General features: G+C 43.6%; 1 protein-coding gene across 9 annotated transcripts in view; it reads left to right on the forward strand.

Moving 5' to 3' along the window:
* Positions 1 to 18452, forward strand: part of ssbp2b (single stranded DNA binding protein 2b) — a 673806-nt gene that overhangs the window by 613360 nt on the left and 41994 nt on the right. For 8 of the 9 annotated variants that reach the window (XM_068029629.1, XM_068029630.1, XM_068029625.1 and 5 more), the window contains 2 exons: positions 1651 to 1679; positions 14667 to 14765. In XM_068029629.1, the coding sequence (XP_067885730.1) occupies positions 1651 to 1679; positions 14667 to 14765 (128 nt within the window). Of the gene's footprint in view, positions 1 to 1650; positions 1680 to 14666; positions 14766 to 18088; positions 18162 to 18452 lie in introns of those variants that run through there. The other variant, XM_068029626.1, reaches the window with a different exon arrangement.

An 18452-nucleotide genomic window follows, 5' to 3' on the forward strand; every position in this document is an offset into this window, starting at 1 on the left:
GGAATGTCAAATTTCTCGATTATGATGAAAAAAACTCACATTCTAAAATAATAGTTTGTAGTCGATACTTTTTAAAAGTCTGTTTATGATATTTCAGCTTCTACCTCAATTCCATGTGTCCATAAGTCCCAATCATTTATTTTACTCTCTGGACAGCATTCAGGCTTGGGCTGATAACTGACAAGTAACATTCGCGCCACACAAGTGCCAGGCAATGACGATCTCCAATAAGAGAGAATCTAACCATCTCCCCTTGACATTACCATTGCTGAATCCCCCACTATCAACATCCTGGGGGTTACCGTTGACCAGAAAATGAACTGGAGCAGCCGCATAAATACTGTGGCTACAAGAGCATGTTAGAGACTGGGAATTCTGCAGCGAGTAACCCACCCCCTGACTCCCCAAAGCCTGTCCATCTACAAGGTACAAGTCAGGAGTGTGATGGAATACTGTCCACTTGCTTGGATGGTTGCAGCTCCTACAACACTCAGGAAGCTCGACACCATCCAGGACAAAGCAACACGCTTGTTCAACATGCCATCTACCACCTTAAACGTCCACTCCCTTCACCACTCATGCATAGTGGCAGCAGTGTATACCATATACAAAATACACTGCAGTAACTCACCACGCCTCCTTCGACAGCACCTTCCAAACCTGCGACTTCTTACAGGACAAGGTCAGCAGATGCATGGGAACACCACCACCTGAAAATTCCCCCTCCAAATCACACTCCATCCTGACTTGGAAATATATTGCCGTTCTTTCACTGTCGCTGGGTCAAAATCTTGGAACTCTCTCCCTAACAGTACTGTGGATGTACCCGCACCAGATGGACTGCAGCGGTTCAAGAAGGCAACTCACCACCACCTTCTCAAGGGCAGTTAGGGATGGGCAACATATGCTGGCTTAGCCAGTGACGTCCACATCCCATAAATGAATAAAAAGAAAACTCTGTAAAATTTAAAGTGAAGGGTATTGACTGCAGTTTACTTCCTGGTTTGCTGTCTGACAATACTTGGTGTGTTTGGCTGCTTACATCATTGTTGCTGGACACCTGGAGATCCCCTTGACTTGACGCCAGATTCAAATTGACGTTGGGACATTGTTACAGAATTCACTACTTTTTTGTGGGCAACTTTCTTCGAGGTGAGCGGCAAGTGCTGTCACTTCAATGCTGATGGCAAAATCTGGGCCAGTAAGAATTTGTAATGTGTGAGTGTTCAGTTTCTAGTGATACAAGTTTTGTAAATAATAAGGACGTGTGGCTTGCATATGTTATAAAGTTAAAGTTTGAAGGCCAAGCTGGAAATGTTCATCCTGTCACATTAAGGTAGCTTCTGCGTGTAAAGCGCAATCCATTTTTTGTTAAACTGTTATAGACTTGAAGGTGTAAGGAAACCTGAAGTTAAATCAGTAAAATCGCCAATGTCATTTATTAGGCCTACATTCATTAGTGGCTCTGAAGCAATGAAGGTAATAATGTTCTAAAGATGTACTTTGATTAATTTACGTCAACCCTTCCTGTGCAGCTAACAGTTTACCTGACTGAAAATTTGCAAGATATCCATCAGGTGCTTCAGGGAAGTAATAGAGCTCAGATGGATGGAACAAAAACTAATTAGGATGTTTGTCTTTTAATTTCAGGCTCCGGAGACATGGACGGCATTTCCAAGGTAAGGATCATGTTTAATAAGCGTGCTATTTTTAGCCTTTCACATAAAAGCTAAGTAGGCACACGAACAACTTTTGTTACAATCTTAGTAAATTTTTAGGGCATGAGATTTTAAAATTCAACTCTTAAAAGTGCCATTTGTATCCAACACAAAAATTAATGTTGGATTTAAGTGATAAAAGTGAAACCAGTTTTTATTTTTTTATTATCATTTTGCATTATCATAGTGAAATAAATATTTAAACTGAAGTTGAATTTTATTAATTTTCCTTCAAATTCTGTGTTGAAGAAATCTGGTTCATTTTCCTTTCTGAATTGTCATTAACATGTGTGGAGATATTTTTGCATTGACTTCATACAGTTATCAGGTTTGTCCAGTGAATAAATGAACTGTGCAAATCCATTGTCCCAGGTTAGATCCCAAGTCCAGTTCCGAAGGGTCACTGACCCGAAACGTTAACTCTGCTTCTCTTTCCACAGATGCTGCCAGACCTGCTGAGTATTTCCAGCATTTCTTGTTTTTATTTCAGATTTCCAGCATCCACAGTATTTTGCTTTTAGATCCCAAGTCTGTTCTGCATTCGGGGGGCCTCAATTTGCTTCCAGTGCCTTTAGGTTAAGTGGATTTTCTATAAATGCCTAAATTGTTTTATTTTTTTTTTTATTTTGTAGTGTTATTGAATTAAACTTGAGAGTTTCATGTCCTTAAAAAATTAATGCTTGTCATCTCTTCATTGGAAGATTGATTGAAACTGCTCAATTCACTTGAGGCAGTTAACAGCTGGTGCAAACAGGAGATCTTCATCCCTTCTTTATTGGATGGATTCATACCATGTCTTGAAGGAAACAACTTTTAGTGCTGCTTCAAAAATAGTCTTTTTTTGAGAATGTGATTTATAGAACTGTTGGCTGTTTGTGGGTCGATGTAGCACCATTCAGCATTGTAGTGACGAACTTCAGCTGACATGAGGCTTGTAGGTGTAATCTAAGCATTTTTGAAAGAGCACTGGATGCAACAATCTTTGAAATATAAATCTATCATGGCAATTATAACAGCTTTTTAAATTATTTGTTATTGGAATATGGGCCACACTGACAAAGCAGTGTTCACTGCCCATCCCTTTTGAGAACCATTTGGGTTATTATGACAAAATTGCAGCTTTCAGAGCAGGGATTGATCACAATCGAAGGAGAGTGAAGCCTGGGCCAAGGGACGCACATGGTTTTCTGTGTATCCCACCCCTGCTCCTCCTGGCACTCAAGGAAACCTAAAAAAAAAGCCTTACTTGCTCATGATCCAGCTGCTAGCAGGTTTGGTCTGTTAGGGAATCAACCAGTGTTTCTCCACTAAGGCCTGGGACTAAAATTGCACTCGGATCCCGATGATGTCAGGGAAGGCGTAACTTGCTGCCATATTTTAACTGCCCCCATCCCTCCAGCTTGCTTGATGCCAGATGGGGGAGTTAAAATCAGGAATACTAAACTATTTGGAAAACAATATATGGGCTATATTGTGGACTAATAGTACTTTCCTTTGCAACTTTATTATCACCACTATCGATTTTCTGTGAGGTTACGGGCCAATCAGAAAATAAATGTATAACTATTTCCTTCTATTAAACTGGGAAATTCCCTACTTTACCAAGTTTTGAATAAATTAAACCTGTTGGAATTTTTACTGAAATTTTGAGGGATCCATTGATATACAGTTGGCTATGGACAGGGCATTCTGAGTAAACTACATACTGATGTGAGTTGAATATAGATTACAGTTGATAAACTGCACCAGAAAAAAAATCACATGGTCCAGAATTTTTATGAACTGATGGTTAGTAATGACCTTTATAAAGCATTGTTATTTGTGCTGTTTTTAACTTGGTTTGTGATAATTTTTGGCATTGAGTTGTATTTGTAAAACACACACTGCAAAATGCTATTTCCTGAAATAATTATCTGTTCCTTACTGGAAATTTCAAGCTGCAGATCAATATAAAATCAATGTTTGGTAGTTCTGCAGTGCAATTGCTTGATTTTAAAAATAAAAGCCCACAATGTAATTTAAATACTGTAAATTTGCAGTGTGGTTTAATTATTTCAGTTGGTTTCAGAAATTGTGAACTTTTAATTTTTCAAATAGTATTTTTTTTTACATTAGCTGCCTTTTTTTTTCCTCAGACAGAATCTCCTAAATTAGTTTCCTAATTTATCCAACATGGAACTGTTGGTGCTTCAGGATCCCAGTACATTGTTGTCTGAGGGAAAGTTAAAGCAGCTAGTTAAACCACACCTTGGGAAAGAGGTCAAGACCTTGGAGCAGGTTCAGAGGAGATTTGCTAGTAAGGCACTTAAGTTGCATGGCGAGATTAAAGAAACTTGGATTGTTCTCCGTAGAGCATAGAAGATTAAAGGGAGATTTAATAGAGGCTTTCAAAAGAATGAAGCGTTTTGAGAAAGTAGGAGAAACTGTTTCCACTGGCAGAAGGATTGGTGACCAGAGGACATAGATTTAAGGTAATTGGCAAAAGAGCCAGCAGTAGGGTGAGGAGAATTTTCTTTTACACAGTGAGTTATTTTGATCTGAAAGGGTAATGAGAACAGTATGGAATAGTAACTTTCAAAAGGAAATTGGATACATTCTTGAACAAGAAAAAATTGTAGGGCTGGGGGAAAGAGCAGGGGAATTGGTTAGCTTTTTCAAAGTGCCAGCACAAGCACAATGGGCTGAATGGTCTCCTTCTGTGCTGTATGATTCAACAAGCCAGTGATGTATTTTGTTTGGTGCTTCAACCTTAAATGATTTTTATCCTTAAAAAATAATAATTTGCTTTGGTCTGTAAGCGTGCATGTCAGGGTAAATTTGAATGTGTGCCTATCATAAACATAGAAACATAGAAAATAGGAGCAGGAGTAGGCCATTCGGCCCTTCGAGCCTGCTCCACCATTCATCACGATCAAGGCTGATCAGCCAACCCAGTAACCTGTTCCCGCTTTCCCCCCGTATTCTTTGATCCCTTTCGCCCCAAGAGCTATATCTAACCCCTTCTTGAAAACATACAGTGTTTTGGCCTCAACTGCTTTCTGTGGTAGCGAATTCCACAGGCTGACCACTCTCTGGGTAAAGTAATTTCTCTTCATCTCAGTCCTGAAAGGTTTACCCCGTATCCTTAGACTATGATCCCTGGTTCTGGACTCCCCCACCATCGGGAACATCCTTCCTGCATCTTCCCTGTCAAGTCCTGTTAGAATTTTATAGGTTTCTATGAGATCCCCTCTCACTTTTCTGAACTCCAATAAATATAATCCTAACCGACTCAATCTCTCATACGTCAGTCCCCCCATCCCAGGCATCAATCTGGTAAACCTTCGCTGCACTCCCTCTGTAGCAAGAACATCCTGCCTCATAAGGAGACCAAAACTGCACACAATATTCCAGGTGTGGCCTCACCAAGGCCCTATATAATTGCAGCAAGACGTCCCTGCGCCTGTACTCAAATCGTCTCGCTATGAAGGCCAACATACCATTTGCCTTTTTTACCTGTTGGACCTGTATGCTTACCTTCAGTGACTTGTGTACGAGAACACCCTGGTTTCGTTGCATATTCCCCTCTCTCAGTTTATAGCCGTTCAGATAATAATCTGCCTTCCTATTTTTGCTACCAAAGTGGATAACCTCACATTTATCCACATTAGACTGCATCTGCCATGCATTTGCCCACTCACTCAACTTGTCCAAATCACCCTTGAAGCCTCTCTGCATCCTCCTCACAACTCACCCTCCCACCCAGTTTTGTGTCATCTGCAAATTTGGAGATATTACATTTAGTTCCCTCATCTAAATCATTAATATATATTGTGAATAGCTGGTGTCCTAAATACATAGAAAATATTCTTTCTTTCTTTTCTTCTTTTGGGCCTCCTTATCTCGAGAGACAAGGGGTAAGCGCCTGGAGGTGGTCAGTGGTTTGTGAAGCAGCGCCTGGAGTGCCATGGCGTTTAAGTTTCATGTAGTTATCTTGTTTGGGGAGAGATTAGTTTTAGTTTCACACACCAGGAGTTTTGGCTCGATTGCACTGTTTTTTTCTGGTGCATTTCACCTGGTTATCAGCGTAAGCAACACAAAAGATCACATAACTTTAAATGCAAATTGCATTCAGCACAAATTGAGTTTCCGAGATCCTTTCAGCTGTTTTTAAAAATATTGTGCTAGAAACAGGTCCCATCCATAAAACTGGCCACGCTGCCAGCATGAATTATTCACCATTGGGAGTTTCCACTATTTGCATTGTTTTCAATCCTTGGAGGAAGCTCCAAAAATTAAGCTGTATTGTATGGAGTCAAAGACACTAACTTGTACATTTTGAAAGGTTTTGAATTCGTTTTTTTTAAATTTACCAAGGGACTGAGTACTGTACCATAATCTAACTAGAAAATGGTTTTGCACATTTGTTTAAAAGTAATTTGCAGTAATTTAAAACTGCATTAAAACTGGCACTGTGACCAGGATTTTACCAGCCCATTGGAGGCAGGCTGGAGGCAGGAGGGGTAGTAAAATGGCAACGAAAGGCGTTAGGAGGGAAGCCGGATGTGTTTTCATCACGAGTGGTTATTACCAGAGGTGGCTGGGCCAGCAGGAGGAGGTCGCGATGGAATGTGGCGGGAAAGTAATTAAGCCTGTTAAGCATGCAATCAGCTGCGATTTTACCAGGTTTTTCCCACTTTACAAGGGGCACACGGGAACAACGGAGCTTCAGAGCCTCGCCAGTTATGACAAAGGCGGAAGCTCAGTGGAAGATCAGTGTTGGCTGCAGTTGGCAACCATTGCGAAAGGTAGAGTGGCTTGGTAAGGTGTGTGATACTGAGTAGACAGTGGCAGTAGCAATTGGGAGCAAAGACAAACTTGGCTAGCACAGCGATGGCATTCTGGTTGAGTGTCCTCTTTGACATGGCACTTGTATCTACAGAGTAAGGGGTGTGGAAGGCCCAGAGAACTGAGTCAGCTATCTGCTATAGGTCTCATTTATTCAGGCTTTGAGACCTCCAGTAAGGAGGAGCATCAGGGAGGGAGGGAGCTGCAGCCACCGGGAGCAGGGCTGTAGCACCCAGAGGGGAGGCAAGATCAGGAAGCTGGAAGGGGTAGGGAGGAAGAGGATATAGAGGGGCACGCAGCCAGCCTTTTGTGTGCAGGCGACTCTACCCACCAGAGAGGTCTACCATCAGAGGCTCAACTTCCTTCAAATGTTGGAGCAGCAATGTCGCCGAAGACTGTGCCTCTCCAGCAGGGTGATCACCAAGCTCTGTGCCATGATGGCAGAGGAGCTGAGCCCCATGGGAAGGAGCAGGTACCCAATGCCCACAGCACTGAAGGTCACCATGGCGCTGAATTTCTATACCTCAGAATCATTCCAGGGATCCTCTGGAAATATCTGTGGAATCTGTTAGTCTCCAGCTCATCACTGCATCAAGGTGGTCACTAATGCCATCTTCAAGAAGGTCTGCCAATACGTGTGGTTCCACACCGACCTGGACAGTCAGGCTGAGAGGGCGATAGGAATAGGATTCGGAACCATTGCTGGATTCCCCAGGTGTAGGGTGTCATCTACTGCACATGGCCATCAAGGCTGCCATAGACCAGGCAGTAGCCTTCATCAACAGGAAGGGCTTCCACTCATTCAATATACAACTGGTCTGCGACCACCACCAATGTATTCTTTAGGTCTGTGCAAGGTTCCCGGGAAGCTGCCATGATGCCAACATACTAAGGCAGTCCTAAGTGTCCAACCTTTTCATGCCCCATGTCCCTTCAAGGATAGATACTGGGTGACAAGGGCTACCCACTGAAGAGTAACCCAAGCACAGATGCAGAGGAGAGATACAACAGCTGCCATAGGACAACTCAAGTGACTCTTAAGCAGGCCATAGGCCTTCTGAAGATGCGGTTCTGATGCCTGGATAGATTCGGTGGAGCCCATCCATATACCCCAGTAAGGGTCTCATGTATTGTCATGGTGTGCTATGCTCTGCACAACCAGACGCAACGGAGAGGAGAAGCTTTGACCAATAAGGACATTTTGGAGCTGAGTGCCTCCTCTGAAGATTAGGATATGGAGGGCTATGGTGACCACACACAACAGGATGAAGACCCCCAGGGACAGGGCCAGGTGCAATGAAATACGTGCAAGGGAGGCTCATGATTTGTCAATACAAGCATGTTTCGCATGAGCTTTTTTATACACCCAGTCAATCCAATAAATCTTGCGCCTTATGCAGTCCTGTTCCCATTTACTTGGTTGCCCTTACCATTTCCCTGGGCCTCTGGGCCTGTCATCACGTGAGGCAACGACATGGGAAATATATTAACCTCATTCGGTGTGATCCTTCCCACCACACCCTATGCGGGAGTTAATGGCCCAATAATGTGTAAAAAAGGAAAGGATTCTTCTTGTGGTGCGCCATTTCAGAATTCACTGAAGACACTGTTACGACCGACCGCTCCAGTCAAAGCCCCCGATCGAAATATACGATTCTGATTGCGGTGGGAGAAACGCACTGTTAATTCAATCCCGTCCCGCCACAGATCATTTTAAACTTTCCAAATTGAAGAAAGACCCAGCCAAATTGTACCATTTATTAACCCCCGAATGAGGCTAACCAAACCAGGTGTCTTTAAATCAACAAATCAACTATTAGAAAAACTAAATTCTTAAACACTACTAAAATATAAACAACATTTAAAATAGAAAAAATTAGAGTCCTCGCAAATTTAAGCTCCTGGCGGAAGTGAAAAAGTCCAAGATTGCTTGAAGTCCTCACAGCTGTCCGATGGGAGACAAAAGGTTCTTCAACAGTAGAACAGTCCGTAGTCTAATTCTAGCAGGAAGTGATGCTTTCCTTCTCCGGCGATGACCACAGTAGATCAACAGCTCGCAACCACTTTCAGTAGAATCAACCTGACTTAAAATTTTTGAGGGCTAAAAGATTGTCACAGTCTAACTTCCCCTCCTTCAGTTTAAATTAGCTGAGAGTTCTCCTTTCAGGTGCTATCATACAGCTGACTCTCTGTGTCCCCTGATAGAACAGGCTGTTTGAGCTATAAGCCAGTTCAAAATTAAATTGTAACAAATGTATCTCTCGATGTTCAGTCCGAGTGGCTGTATCCAAGATAACGAGAATGCACCCTTTGAATCGCAGTCTCCGAATGGCTGTATCCAAGGCAACGAGAATGCATTCTTTGACTCAATCTTTAAAGCTTGCTGCCTTGAAGCAGTGCGGCTCTTTTTCTAGCCTTAAAGGCACACTGCATTCTTCCTGGAAAAAAAACTACAGGATCATAACAACACATACACAGCAAGGTGACTTGTAAGAACAAAATATAACCCTGTGAAACCCAAGTGCAGCTAGGTGGACCTTCTCACGTGCTTGCACCTGCTCCTGCGTAGTGCCCCCCCTGCGCTGTCAGCTGAGGTGGAGGCAGGCTGCTGATCTTTGTGCTCCATGGTTTTCGATGATCATGGTGGTCGTCCTCTGGTAGCCTGAGGCCTGGAGGGACCTGGAATATTGGGGGCCTCCTGTGCAGGTGCAGGAGCCACCTCTGTCTCCATGGCTTCATGAGGCGCTGGTGTCACCATCAGAGGGGATGAGAACCTGCCGTCGATGCCAGGAGCTCCCTGAGAGGAGCCTCCAGATGCTCCAGGCAGCCAGTCCTCTACCTTTTCAGGGCACACTTGGCTCTCCCTGCTCACCTGAGGAGACGAAGGGCCTGACAATGACTCCAGGCATCTCATCTCCCTCTCGCCTAGCTGTTGCTCCACAGAGCTCATGGAGGTGGAGATGGCATGCAGGTCCATATGTTTCTCCACCATCCACTGGGTTGGTATGCTGGATACAGCTTTTAATGAGGGTCGCCAATGGAGGAAGCCATGTGGCACACGCCAGAGTTATGGCTGCACTCATGGCCTGGATGGATTCCTTCATCATTTGTGCATGGGTGCATAAAGGCTTTGGAAGCTCTGCCAGATGTTCACACACCCCATGCTGCAGCTCCAGCATCTGCCGCCTTGCCACCATGTCATCAGTCTGAAGCTGAGCATTGCTGGGCCCTTCCACAATCCTCCGTGTGTGAGTGGCTGCAACTGTCTCACTGCCTCCGTCAGCTGCTTGGGCACGTCTGTGCTGTGGTTACGAGTTTGTGACCCAGTTACTACTCATATATGTCTACCCACTGACGTGAGAGTATCTGCACTGGTAAATGGTGTGGGGGGATGATGTTATGATGCACCCTCTACCGTCTCCTCCTTCTCAGAGGTAGAGGGCTGTCGCACAGGCTCAGCAGCTGGTTGCTGTTGTCCATGAACTACAAGAGGGAGAAGAGTGATGAGGGGGCAATGTGCTTTACAACACATCCTTCTGACTACTCATTATCTGGAGCTCTATGTGGCCAGTGGTGCACACATGAGCTTTGTGCTTGCCAGAGAGTCCATTGTGCCCATTCATTAGACCACTCATTCTCTCAGAGCTTCACACTGGTCTCACCATCAGTGATTTCCTTGTCTGCCACCATTCCACCCAGCTCCAAACCCTCCTCCTCCATGGGTGTGAGGGTGCCCATGTTGAACATTCTGCCTCTGGTTCTTGATCTTTGTTGTGAGCTCTTTCGTCCTGCAAGCACACAAATTCCCATTGGTACTTGCCCTTCAAAGACACGTACCATGCCTATGTTGGTGGCAGCCTAACTGTCCATCATGGTGCCGCAGGCATGCCTCCTGTACGCAACCATTCAGTACTGGCTGTGCAGGAGTGACCTCTGTCTGACCAGTGTCCTGCACAGAGAAACTAACATGCATCTGAAAGCCAATGCTGATGCCTGGGCATTTCTGCTAACTGGGTGGGAACCCCCTTTTCCAATCTTATAATCATCTTTGGTTACTTTGAAGGCTGCAAGCTTAATATTATGCGCTGCACTCACACTGACCCTCTTTCGGCACTGCAGCCAGGTATGGGGAACAACTCCATGGCTGCTTACTTCCTCTACTATTTCCACCCAGGCCAACTTGGATGGCGTGGTGGTCTCCTCCTGCCGTCCTGAGTGAACAGGACTTCCCTCCATGTCCTTACAGCGTGGAGGAGCAGCTCCAGGGCGGTATCATTAAATTGTGGAGCATCCCTTGATCTGCCTTCAGCCATGTCATCAATTTGTGCTGCTGCCAGGGCTCCCTTCGCTGTTCTATCTGGGGCTGCTGCATGTACAAGTGCTGCTGGCTGCCTTTTGAAGATGTTGCCATTGATTTGAGAACATTCCCCCCCCCCCCTCACCGCCCGCACTATCTAACTGTCATATTTCTCCTCCAAGAAAAGAAAGCATTGTTAAAGACATATGGGCCAGTGAATTTTGTGCCAACAGAATTGCAGTCAGGGCACAAAGCAAATATGCAGCCAAAAAAAATCACAGAATTGTAAGTGTAAGGTATACCCAAGTACAATACTCCCAAATCGCCTATCGTCTATCAATCCTGCCTCCCAAACCCATCGCCGCCCATAGAACTAGTCCCTCCCCCCAAATTTCATGTGTGGGTTTCCTGCAATTCCACTAGTTTTTTTTCATTCATTCATGGGATGTGGGCGTCGCTGGTTAGGCCAGCATTTATGGCCCATCACTAATTGCTCTTGAAAAGGTGGTGGTGAGCTGCCTTCTTGAACCGCTGCAGTCCATGTGGGGTAGATATACCCACAGTGCTGTTCGGAAGTGAGGGTCTCTTCAGATTGTCACCAGATATCCAGGCACACAGGCACCTGTAGTGACCTGAGCAGGCACAAATCAGCTGATCCAGGAAGGACTGAAGCCATTCTTATCTCTTGTTACTGCAGAAAAACATTTTACGCTCAATCTTAGAAATAAAAATAGCTCTTTTTCTGGCTTCACACCTGCATTTATAAGAAATGAAGGAGAAGGAACAGAAACAAAGACAAAGCCTGAAGAACGATCCACCTCAAGCTAAGACAGCACCCCATATGCAAAAACCCAGCTCAGTAGTGAGGGTCTGTATATGCCAAGAACCATGTCCCATAGGGCTGGGAGTTCATTAGATTTTGAATGTCTGCATTGGAGCAACATCAGAGGACACTAAATCACTGCCTTCCCCAGAGTGCTGGGTACAATTGATGGAAGGCATGCGGCACTGAAGGCTCCCCTTCAGAACCAATGTAGCTACATAAACACAAAGGGCTATCACTCCCTCAGTATTCAGGTGATCTGCAGTGCACATCTTGCATGTGAATGTAAGCACATGGGATCCTGTCACGTTGTATTCATTGTGTGCAACTTGTTCATCACATACATGTTCAGGGATGGGAGCCCAGTAAAACTCTTAATTTTAAAAAATTCTTTCATGGGACATGGGCATTGCTGGCAAGGCCAGCATTTGTTGCCCAACCCTAATTGCTGTTGACAACTGAGTGGCTTGCTAGGCCATTTCAGAGGGCAGTTAAGAGTCAACCACATTGCTGTGGGTCTGGAGTCACATGTAAGAACAGCAGATTTTAAAGGACATTAGTGAACCACATGGATTTTTACAACAATTGATGATAGTTTCATGACACTATTACTGAAACTAGCATTTAATTTAATAATTTTTTATTCATTCATTGAATTTAAATTCCACCAGATGCCGTGGTGGCATTTGAACCTGTGTCCCAGCCTGAGTCTCTGGATTACTAGTTCGCCATTACCACTAGGCCACCATCTTCCCGTAAATAATTGATGTCAATGCTTACCCCCTGCTGTTTTGGCTGATGTTACCTTTTTGCATCCCACAAATTAAAGTGGAGGAGAGACAACAATCCAGTCCATGTGCCCATCAGACAAGTCATTGAGAGGACTGTAGGGGTGCTGAAGCACCACTTCAGATGCTTGGACAGGTCTGAAGTTGTCCTCCAAGACTCCCCAGAGCAGGTCATGAGGATAGTCAATATATGCCTTGCCCTGTACAACTGTATCATGGCTGAAGGTCTGGATCTTGACATACAGGGAGAGGAGTCAATGGAAGCTGAAGATCCTGCACTGCGGGTTCTGAAGTCGGGAAATAGCATTTCTGCAGGCTTTGAGAAGGCAGTGCTGTCAGAGCCACGGCTTGCTTTGCAGGATTATACCCAATAAGCACCCTAGAGGTTGTAACCAGAAGAAGAATCAGACACAGCTCTCTTTAACTTCAAAGAATGTTCTTTTACAAAAATGTTTTATAACTTTAGTACAACATATTGACTAAAAACATTCAACTACTAAAAATATCAAAAAACTTGGCAGCACTAACACATCAACACATGACAGTGAAGGTCCTGATGATCCAGCCAGACAGCTTCCTCAACTTCCAGACAAATGTGGAAAAAGAGGAGGTAGTAAGGGCAGGAATTCCCCCAATTCGCAGGAGGGAGATCCAAAACTGCCTCATGCTGCCAACAATGTACAGCTGGCACCATGTCTGCTGTTGGGTGGCTGGAACTCAGGCTTGTGTTGTTGTCCAAAGAGGTGATAGCAGCAGGCACTTGGACAAGCATTGGCTGTCCTTTCACTGTGGTCTTGCTTTGCAACCCTAGGCAGAATGGGTAGAACAATGGTCTCAGTAAGCAACTGGAAGCCCTCTCGTCTTTCACCTAAAGCCACTAGAGCAGAATTTTGAGCTTCCATCAATGTGGAAGCCTTGAATATAGGTTCCAATGTGACAGCCACTTGCTGCAGCAGCAGCTCTGGCGTTGTCTGTGCAATGTTGGTGCTGAATATTACAGTGGACTTGGAGGCCAAACCCGCAAGCAGCTCAGCATTATTGCGATAGAGTCTACTTAGTCCCCAAACCTGATTTGCAACAAGGAATAGGTCAACTGGCCTTTAAATGCTCTCTCACCTTGGGCGGAATGTATCTACTCTGTTACCTGGCTGAGGAGAGCCAGGAGAGCCCACTTCTGAAGAAGGGTCACTGACCTGAAACGTTAACTCTGCTTCTCTCTCCACAGATGCTGCCAGACCTGCTGATTATTTCTAGCGTTTCTTGTTTTTATTTCAGATTTCCAGCATCCACAGTATTTTGCTTTTATATTACTCTGACTCTGTTTTGGTTGGCCAGAATCTGGGGGTTAAGCTGCAAGTGTTAGAGCAGAGGTGTGCAGCTGTCTCTGGCTTTCCTTCAGATCTAACTTTAGGTTGTGCCCACATGGCCATGGTATCTTCACTAAGCATTAGGTTTACCTTTGTATATTATACTGGTAAAAATTAAATTCAGAAAATGTATTTTCTTATTAAATTTCAGTTAACCTTCTGCATGATGAATTGTGCTTTTATGAGGAAAAAATGCCAATAACAACCATCACAAGAAAAAGACAAATTCAAATTTGGTAAATGCCATACACTTAGGTAGTGATTGCATGGCAAATCCTTTGACTGGAAGAAGATAGCTTTTTCAAAGTTTATAATGGAACTCTGAGTTAGGCAGGTAACTGATGTACAACTATAGTACAAATTCTGACCTCTGGATTAATTATGGGTAATTTCAAATTTAGTAAATTTGCATTGTTTTTGCATGCATAAATAAATACAAGGAAAGGAGAACTAAAGAGATATAGAATAGCATATTGCTATTGAATTGAAAAGAACACACACTGCATTATTACCATGCACAAGTATGTATGTATGCATAGATGGTAAGAAAATGTGCCCTTCATTTCATTTGCATTTCAGCAACAAATTGAGACTTGCAGCTGAATAAGAGTTAGATGGTCATGTTTACCTTTAATTGCCACAAGGAGTCTGTCATGTGGAAACAGTCATACATTCTGGTTTTAGCTGTGAACAGCCAAGCATGAAATGTGTTCTAACACTGTTTAGCATACATATGCTTATGGTAAGGACATATAGCAGAGGTTATTATTAGTTTATTAACAAGCCTTTTGCAATCAGATGTGCATTCAGATTGACCAATGTTCATTTATTTGTGTCTGCCCATAGAATTCTCCCAGTAACATAAGTATGAGTAATCCGCCTGGCACTCCACGTGATGATGGAGAGATGGGTGGGAACTTCCTGAATCCCTTTCAGAGTGACAGCGTGAGTATTCCTCTATGTTTTGCTTTTAATAGCCTATGTACCACTCAGCGCATGTGATTCATTACTGGGATAAGGTAGAAGAGCAGTTATGATACATCTAGAAGTTTCTTTGAAACCTGCAAATACCTGCTGAGTTCTTGTTGGTGATTAGTAGCCAGCTATTTTCCATGTTTTATTTATAATCACATATGGTTAAGAAACTAACTTTTCTTTGAAATTGTCTCTTTTTGGTTACCCAACTACGCTATAGGTAATCTTCTTCTACAGTGAGACTTGAGGTCTGTATGTTCTGAATTTTGATAGAATGACCTAATACAAACTTGTATTTTCAATATGGCAGGACTTACATGTGAGTGTTAGATTTTAGCGCTGTTCTACGCCACTTCTGCAATAATTTTTAAAAGTGCCTCTTTGGTAACCAGTTGCTGATTATCATAAAAAGTGGAACATTTTTATTTCATATATGGAATTGAAAGTGTTAGGATATTGTTGAATTGAATATTTTACCAGTACGATCTGGTGAGCATGTGGAATTAGACTATTACATTAAGGATCACAGACTTTTCATAATTAAAACTAAATAAATTAGAGCAGTACTTTTGGGGAGAAATCCCTTTATCTAATGTGCCCCATTGGAAATAACTGTGGGGGAAGAGGAAGTCCTAATACCTAAGGTGTTCTTCAATGTGCTACTGTGTAAAAGAGAACACCTGCTAGGTTAACATGTCTGACAGGCCACACTTGGGCTGTTTGTGATTTAATCGAGTGGGACTCAGCAGAGTTCATAGTCCTAGATGTCCTAGCTTAATCCTGTATTAAAAAAGCTGGCTGACACAAGTTGGTCTCCATGAAACTGCATCGACAATTATGTTTTCTCTAGACAAAGAACCAAACCACCTTATTGCATTCTTATTATTTTACAACTAATGTTCTACTTTGAAATTAAATTAATACTTGCAGAGACTCGCAAAATATTAGTATACCGAATTAATATGTTTAACCAATTCCACCATCTCATCCACCCCTCCCATGCCATGCCATCCCATCCATCCCATCCCTTCCCATCTCTTGCTATTCCATCCTTCACTGCCATCCTCATCCCATCCCATGCCATTCCATCCTTTCCATGCCACACCTCCCATGCCATCCCATTCCATGCCATTCCATCCCTCCCATGCCATACCTCCATGCCATTGAGTCCTTTCCATGATACCCTTGCGACGCCAAACCCTCCCTCATGCTCCTCCCATGCCATCCACATCCCATGCTATTACATCCTTCCCTGCAATCCCCATCCCATGCTATTCCATTCTTCCCATACCACCCCCAGGTGCCATCTCCTCCCTCCGACTCTGCCCATACCATACCTTCCTGCCCATGCCAGCCCTCTCATGCCATCCCCTGCCTCACATGCCATCCCCATTCCATCCATCTCAAGCCACTCCTCCGATGCCATTCCCTGTGACTCCTCCAATTCCATCCCCTCCCACCCATGCCATCCCCATCATATGCCATTCCATCCTTCCACTGCTATTCCTCTCATCCCATCTGCTCCCTCCCATTCCATCCCGTTCCATGCCTTTCTATCCTTCCCATGCCATACCTCCAATGGCATCCCCTCCCTCCCATCCCGTGCCATTCCATACTTCCTATGCCTTTGCTCCCATACCCTCGCCATCCCCATCCCTTGCCATGTTATCCTTCCCATGCTATACCTCTGATGCCATCCCTCCCTCCCACTCCTCCCATGCCATTCCATTCTTCCCATGCCATCTTTCCCATGCCAACCCCTCCCTTGCATGCCATCCACATTTCATGCCATTCCATCCCTCCCATGCCACACTTCCGATGACACCCACTCCTCCCATGCCATCCCCATTCCATTCCAGGCCATTCCATCCTTTCCATGCCTCTCCCTCCCCCTTCCATATCCCACACCCACCCCATGTGCCCTCGCTTGTGCCAGGCTCCACCCACCTAGAAATCACAAAATGAGGATAGACAAAAACTGCATATTGTTATAGATTACAGTTAGCAACCACTTCCCCGAAGCACTCAAATATCTCTAAGTTTAATTGAATGCAATAAATGGAATTGGGTTTTAAAAAAATTCAGTGGCGCCAAAAACTAAATGTGCCCCAAGTGGACAATGCTGGCAGATCTCAAAGTTTAATTTAATGCGATAAACGGAATTGGGCATTAAAAAAGCGCTGCAGTCCTCCCACGCCGCACATGTCTCTGCATGCATCATAGAGACTGGCAAAACATTTGCAGTCAAACTAGTATCTTTATTGCAACAGCACTTCTTTAAATACAGGATTTCCCGTTACTCTTTCACTAAAAACTTTAACAGAATTGAACCTTCTGACCCTGGAAAAAGCTGCATAAAGCTGAGTTTGTATAAAAACATTGGGTTTAAAATGGTGCCAAAAAGTAAACGTGCCCCACATGGATGACGCTCACATACCTCAAAGTTTAATTGAATGCAATTAATGGAATTGGGTTTTTAAAAAATTGCAGTTTTAATATTGCAGTTAGCAACCACATTACTGAACAACATTTTTCACTTCCATCAGTTTAACGTATTACTCTAAAGTAATTCTATAGCTTTTACATTCAACTGGCCAATCAGCACCTTCCTGATAATATTCTTAGCTGCATGAGGAATATGTAATAAGAAAAGGCCATTAATCCCCTGTAGTTTGCAATGTGGCTGACTCTCCCTAAAGACAAAGAAAGATTTGCATCTTTCATCACTCTCTTGTGTTTTTCGCAGGTCCCAAAGCACCTCGCGTAGAATTAATTATTTGGTTCAGTTCTGTGAGATAAAGTGACAACTGTTTTGTGCACAGCAAGGTTCCACAAACTATAGTGAGAAGTTTTAAAAATTGCAGTTAGGTTTAGGGTTCCTTGAAACAAATTGCATGGCAGAGATTAGAAGAGCCACACTTGCTTGTAAACAGAGGACCTTACACCTTACTCCAGGTGCCTTGTATCAATGGATCAAAAAAACTTTGTGCTCAGTACAGTTAGCACCGGAATGTTACAATAAAGTTTTAAAATATCTAATTAATCAACTGTCATCCCACAGGTGTCAGACACCACCACCAAATAAACCCCTTCAACTGACCAATCAAAACAGTCTAGACCAACAAAAACTGTGCATTATTGTTATAGATTGTTGCATGGGTAAATGCAGCAGTTAATTTTTGCACTGTAAGGGTTTACACACAGCAACAAAATGAATTATCAGATAATATTTTTATATTTGTTCTTGTAATATGGGTGATGCTGGCAAAGCCTCATTTATTGCCCATCCCTAGATGCCCTGAGAAGATGGTGGGTCTTCCTCTTTGAATCGTTGAGGTCCCTGTGGTGACAGCGCTCTCACAATGCTGTTAGGTAGGGAATTTTTGGCTATTGACCCAGCAATGATGAAACAATGGCAGTATATATGTTTTTGGTGGTGTTAGTTGAGGGAGGAATGTTGGCGAGGCATCCAAGAGAACTCTGCTCTTCTTCACTATCTGTGCTGCAGTGAAATCTCAGGTCAGATATGTGCTCAAGTCCTAGTGTGTGACTTGACCCACAACTTTCTTACCCAAAGTACTGCAAATTGAGCCAACCTGATACTAATGTTGAGAGTCGAAGAATTTTATTTCAATTTACTCTCCTATCCCCTGGCCC

This window comes from Heterodontus francisci, chromosome 4 (assembly GCF_036365525.1).
Source record: "Heterodontus francisci isolate sHetFra1 chromosome 4, sHetFra1.hap1, whole genome shotgun sequence".
In the NCBI taxonomy this organism is placed as follows: domain Eukaryota; kingdom Metazoa; phylum Chordata; class Chondrichthyes; order Heterodontiformes; family Heterodontidae; genus Heterodontus; species Heterodontus francisci.